This window comes from Papilio xuthus, unplaced genomic scaffold (genome assembly GCF_000836235.2).
Source record: "Papilio xuthus unplaced genomic scaffold, Pxut_1.1 DF829758.1, whole genome shotgun sequence".
NCBI lineage: Eukaryota > Metazoa > Arthropoda > Insecta > Lepidoptera > Papilionidae > Papilio > Papilio xuthus.
This window is the reverse complement of record NW_013528891.1, coordinates 290,741-297,057: the sequence shown is the minus strand read 5'-3', so window position 1 is coordinate 297,057 and position 6,317 is coordinate 290,741. Positions and strand designations below refer to the sequence as shown.

The window sequence follows — 6,317 nt, the reverse complement described above, 5'->3', positions numbered from 1 at the left end:
ATAGTAATAACAAAAGAGTTAAAATGCGGAATCTTTAGGTTCATGATAATTTTATGAATTTATTTGAGAAGTAAAACTTAAATATTGTATTCTATTTTTACAGTACATAATATTTAACATGACTTGTATATTTGCAATGTTTTGATAGGAAAAGTTTGGATTAGGGGACTATTTGGAGCGTCGGCAGTGCAGTTGGCGCTTGACCGGATCATATTTTACATATCCAGGTACGATCTCCGCTATATAGTAATGAGTTCTTCGAATTTCATGATAACATCCATCAGACATTCTTACTGTAATTACAAATTGCATACAACTGCATAGAAATTCAAAGATATGTGCGAAGTCAACTAACCCTCACTGGCTCTGCATTGTTGAATAAGACCTAGTCGCATTCTTGAGGGTAGGCTCCGAGCTCCTCAGTGGAGTATAGTGTGTCCGTATAGTGAGCTTGATGATGACTGTAGTGTATGCATAAACGTAGTGTTGTTTGTCTCGAGCGTACACGCCATAAGTACATGCCGGAGAGAGGGGACAGTCAGTCGATGTCAGACCTTTGAGCCGGCAACACGTGTCGGTACGTGAACGAGCCAAATATAGCACAACGAATGCTACAATGACGATTTGTTTTGCTTCAATGCATATTGTCTTGTTAGCAATTTTCTAAATATTTTACCAACAGAGAGGAGCTAATCTCTTTCCAGTGTTATTCTTTTTCTCAAGACAAGAGTGGCACTACTACTCCAGTTCTATCAGAAAATATGATCTATCAAATAAACAAACTGGAACAAATAAGCATTTATCAAAGTTGGGGTATTTTGTTGGTGAACTAAACAATAATGGTATTATTACGAAAGCAATGAGCATTATGTTGCGTTCTTAAAATATGTTCGCTTTAGTCAGAAGATTAAATAAAGTTGCAATTAACGAAATTGTTTTATTTTTCCAAAATTGTTTTCCCTCGAATAATACTTTCAAACGTCAAAACGGAAATTGACAGATTGATTTTTTTAGGTTGGTAGCAACGTAGACTTGTTCATAATATTGCTAGCATTGAAAATGTCAATTTTTATTCTCCGTTTGTGTATCTAATTAGTCAAGAGTCCCGTCTCTTATTTTATATACTCTTTGGCCTCCCTGCTCTGACAATTGATGATCTATCAAACGTGTTGTCAATGTCAAACCGTCGGCATCAAGATTGGAAAAAACTTTTCATTCGATTGATAATAGTTACGTTTAGTTCTAAACAGTTTTCTTGCTAAAATCCTACTTAATTCTTCGATGAAAAACAACCATGAATAATTCTGCGATAAAAGTAAGTATTCTTTACTCACAAATATGACGAATATAAATCGTTTATTGACGCTATATTATATCTTGGCTCAATATTCCTTTGATACACTACACTTACCTAATATTAAATCTAAATATCGATTGATTATTAGACCTAAAACGAATCGTTAGTTAATAATTACATAGAAACAAAAACAAGCGTACAACTTTTTTGCAGCACCTCTTAATAGCCGTGGATGTAGACCTCTATATAACATTGCACCTTTGTTATAAGTCAGATATAGTTAATTATTTGATTTACATGTTTTGTAGGTTGCTGAAATATTCAACGAGGCTGGGACGGCATTCAAAAAGCTGTCAGAGATGACAATGATGCTGCACCCAGTAAATGATGCACAGCCTGGGTATATTTCACTGAAAATTTTTTTAAGTGAATGCATTATTATGTATTATTGTGTTGTTTGTAACCGTTGCTTAACTCATTTCAATGTTATCTCAGTGGCAAATGGAGCGATGAGGAAGTGGAAATGTTGAGGGCCTGCATTCATCGCTTTGCCGTGGATCTGAATCAACTCAGTCTGCATATTAAAAACAGGACGATGTAAATATATTTCACAAATAATTCTTAAAAACATTTATTATTTGACAATCTATTTATTAATAATTGTCTTGCAGCTCCCAAATAAAGCGGACGCTGAAGAAGAAGGCATTTGAGGACGCTGGCATCCCGCTGCGCGAGGTAAGCAGCACGGTGACCAGCCAGCAGTTGCCGGAGCCGCAGGTAGAGCCCACCACCATCGCGCCCCGAGTGTTAGGAACAAACCCAGAGGTTCAAATATTCACTTAAACACACAGTTTTGCTACATTGGTTGGTTTTTTGTTTCGTCTTTTTAGTTTCAAATATTGGTACAAACTTTTTTATTCCGTGAGTTTAGTTAGATTAGTAGATTGTTTGGGGTAGAATATGTGTCCTACTCTTTGATTTTCGTTTTAATATAGTTATTTCCATATTAATAGGGAAATAAGAACTGGATTTGACGGGCAAATGATGCTAACAGAGTTATATAACAGAGTTTGAGAAGTATTGACTGGTTAAAACTAAAACATTTTTGAATGATACAAAAAATTTGAAGTCACACATAATTATGTCTCTCAATTGTTTAGATGAGATTTTATAGATGATAGGTGTGAATGGTGCTTACTGTTTCTTATATTTTTATTCATTTTATCATTACCTCATGATTTAATAGTGTTATCTACAAGATAACCTTTAGTTTTGTTGCTGAGTATTTAAGGAACCATTAGTTAGGAAGCTAATTAATAGGTCTCTGCCAACGGATCACTGTATGTTGAGTTGACAATTTAGTGCCAAAAAAGTCAAATACAGTTTTTTTATATTATAAAGTGGCAAACGAGCGAGTGGCCACCTGAAATCGCTGAAATAGCGAAGTGACCGTTGACCATAGACATACGCAATTGCATATGCGTTGCCTACCTTTAATCGACGGAGGAGAGGATGCACAGAAAGAAAACATTTTCATGCATCCACTCATCCGGAAAGTCCACTTCCACTTCCCTTCCTTTCCTTATAAGAAAAATGGTGGAAGGCGAAGAGGACTAAATTAGGCCTCCGGGACACACACTCATGAGACTGTACTTGGAATTGCTTCCACTTGACGCCTGTCTTCTGTATGGTCGTGGTATTTCACCGGTCGAGCCGGGCCAATTCGTGCGAAGATGTTAAATCAGGCTCTGTCACTGTTATAGTTTACTACCATTTACTATCGAAAATAGGTTAAGATGAACAAACTTTCAATGAAGTCAAACTCAAGTTAGGTAATTCGGAACTTTCATGAAGTAATTGAACCATCTCTATGATATGGTTAAAAGGACTTCAGAAATCAGACATAAATATGGTTAAGCATATTTGTATGTTCATTCTATTGTGATTTTGTCAACTTTTACTCAACAGTATTTTTTCTCTTTGGTTAAATTGCTTGTTTTCTTTTAGTTGTGTTCCGTTGAAGTTCAGTTTGAGTTTGGTACAAAGGTGTTTTTAGTTGTAGTTGTTTCACGCGCAATGGTTAGCATGCACAAGGATTCCATATTTAAACAGTTTGTGTGTTTAGTAGCAAGTTAACCGTTGATTTCTGAGACCAAATTCTCTGTAAAATTGTCATTCCTTCATCTAAGACAGTGGTTCCCAAACTTATTTTGTCTATTGTCCACTTTGAGAATAAATATTTTTTTAGCACCCCCCATTTTTTCACATATTTAAAAACCACTATAACTTCAAATTAAATTAATTAATTATTGTGACCCTATATATGTATATTAACGGAGAATTCTAAACGAAACTTTTACTATAACCCGCAACTTGAGACCTGCAGCGCCCACAAGGAGGCGTTATCGCACACTTTGGGAAAGACTGATGTAAGAGATAATAGTATGTTTTATACGAGGATTTTGATCTCAGGAACCCACGGTAAATGTAGTAAGCACAAGATAATATTTTGTTCTTGCACACTTATTATAAATTGATTACATTATATTAAAATTTTATATGTATAAGTGTGTTGTAGATATTTTGTATAGATAAATAATGTTTGTGGGAGTTCGGGATCAAATAAATAATTACTATACAATGTACATAAATAGTATTTCTTTTTAGATGTGTGATGTAGTTTGCACGTTATTTTATTAATATGCTTATGTCTTATAAATATTGATATAGCTAGCAATCGCCCGCGACTCGGTGTGCGCGGAATTAAATTTTTTTCATAAGTAGCCTGTGTTCCTTTAGACTATGTTATATGTATTTGCTAAATTTTATCAAAATCCGTGAAGCTGTTCCAGATATACCTTCAAACAAACATCTATCCATCCATCAATCTAATCTTTTGCATTAAGAATATATTTTTTAAATAAAATTCCTAATAAAAAATTGTTGGTAAACTTATTTGTAAAGGCATTTTTTAAAATTAAGTATAAATTTTTTTTAAAATAATATAATGAAAAGTTTAATTATAAATCCGAACTTGAAATGATACGGGAAGAAATGGGAAGGATTTGAGATACCTCGGACAATCACACATGTCTGCGAAGAAATTTAAAGATATGTGTGAAGTCAACCTGCACTGGGCCAGAGTTGTTGGCTAGTCACCTAAATTAGGGTAGACTCCGAGACCTTCAGTGGGGAAGTGTAGTGAACTGATGATGATGATGGACAATCACAACCGATATTGTATTATTTATGTTTTGGTAGCTATTACTGAAATGTCATATTACAGATATTAAGCGGATTTTATTTCATTTATCAGTCCATACAAAACATACATAAAAATGTATGAAATTAACATATGTTGCATAATGTGGTCCAGGTAACACTGAACATGCTGAACGCGACTGGCACGGAGGGGGAGGAGGAGATCGGGGGCATTGACCTCGAGTTCGAGCCAGTCAGCAACGAAGATGTTGCCACATGAAATATGTACAGCCTCAATTTCTGCTAAAGTGTCTCTCACAGACACACTTTAGCAGAACATTGAGACAACAGAGTTAACGCGAAACATGTTTCATTACACATGTTTCCACTGCCGATACTTATACATTAACAAACCTCTGATTCCCTTTTGGAATACAACACTGAAAATATGCAATGTTTTTTTTTGACGTTATACGGCAGTGATATTACCCTTAAGTTAAAACCCTTCTTCACTATGCGACTAGATCGATTAGTCTTGTCACTAGTTAAATAGTGGAAAAGGGTTCTAAATGATGTTTTTTTTTAATTGGATATATATCTATGTTCTTGAAAAAAATATCGTAATATTCTACTTTTAGAATATATTTAGAGTTAACATAATTATTGTGTAGAAACACAATTCTACTCTATTTAGTAATAGGCAAAAATGTATTTTAAAATTAAAATTCAAAAATAACTTTAAAGATTTAATTAAAAATACGAAATAATTATTTCACAATTTAAAATTAAAAGGTAAATTTTTGGATAATTTAAAATTAAAAGCGACATTTATTTTAATAATAAAGTTTTGAAATTTAATTTTTCTCAAATATTTTGTATATATCAATTTTAAATAAGTTCACTTCAAATTATTAATTAATGATTTAAACTTATGAATTAAATTTCTCTAAAATTTTGTGTGAAAATGACTATTTTGTAATTTCTAGGAATAGCTACTGTAAGATAAACATAACTATTTTAAAATTATAATAGTATTTAAAATGATTTACTATTAATAAGTAGCATTATAAATTCATTAACTATTGATTTCTGAGACCAAAATAACCGTTTAAAACATATTAGTATCTCTATTTTGTCAAAGATAATGAGAGGGATGACGATATGTTTTCTAAGAGATTTTGCTTTCAGAAACCCACGGTAAGCTAGTTATGTATGTATTTAAAATTACATATTTGTGTTAGATGGTTGTAATCACAATATATACTTCCATAATAAAGTTAATGTGAAAAATTCTATTTTATTTGTTTAATTCCTGGTCAAAATCTTTGCGTTAATTTTGATGCATTAATTTCGCACTCGGATTCTTTAATTGAGCGCTATGAGTCCCTTAGTGGGTTTGCGTTACCAATTTATTGAGCGTAGTTATTTTTTTTTTATCTACGTTCAACTGTAGATACCATGAGTTAAAACAGGTCTGCCTTAAAAAAGGGTGAAAAAAAATATTCAGAAATACGAATAAAGATTTAATCAAGCAAATTTGAAATCAAAAGTATTTTCATTTTGATTTAAAATAAAGGCGTGCCGTTGCAATCGCACCCGCATCTGCCGGTGATGGTGACGATGCCGGCGGCTGGCACCTCACCCGCGAACTGCACGGCGCCCAGCACTGGCACCTGGCCAGCCACGAGCGTGGTGCCCGCCACAGGCAATTCACCAGCGACCTCCAAGTCCCCGATGCCCTCGCCCCCGTAGCCGCTGACTACTTCCGGTACCCCCCATGCGCTGCCGGTGCCCAGCCCCTGCCAACTGTACCCCTGGC

At 34.3% G+C, this 6,317-nt stretch overlaps 1 protein-coding gene across 5 annotated transcripts in view; it reads left to right on the top strand.

The window, feature by feature from the left end:
• LOC106128809 (chromatin complexes subunit BAP18-like) overlaps positions 1-4,948 on the top strand; it is an 11,093-nt gene extending 6,145 nt beyond the window's left edge. For 2 of the 5 annotated variants that reach the window (XM_013327301.1, XM_013327280.1), the window contains exon 5: positions 4,674-4,948. In XM_013327301.1, coding sequence (XP_013182755.1) covers positions 4,674-4,778 — 105 coding nt within the window. In that variant the 3' untranslated portion in view covers positions 4,779-4,948. Of the gene's footprint in view, positions 1-1,176; positions 1,316-1,605; positions 1,698-1,792; positions 1,895-1,968; positions 2,123-4,673 lie in introns of those variants that run through there. The other 3 variants (XM_013327293.1, XM_013327288.1, XM_013327272.1) reach the window with 3 other exon arrangements.
• The last annotated feature ends 1,369 nt before the right edge of the window (positions 4,949-6,317 follow it).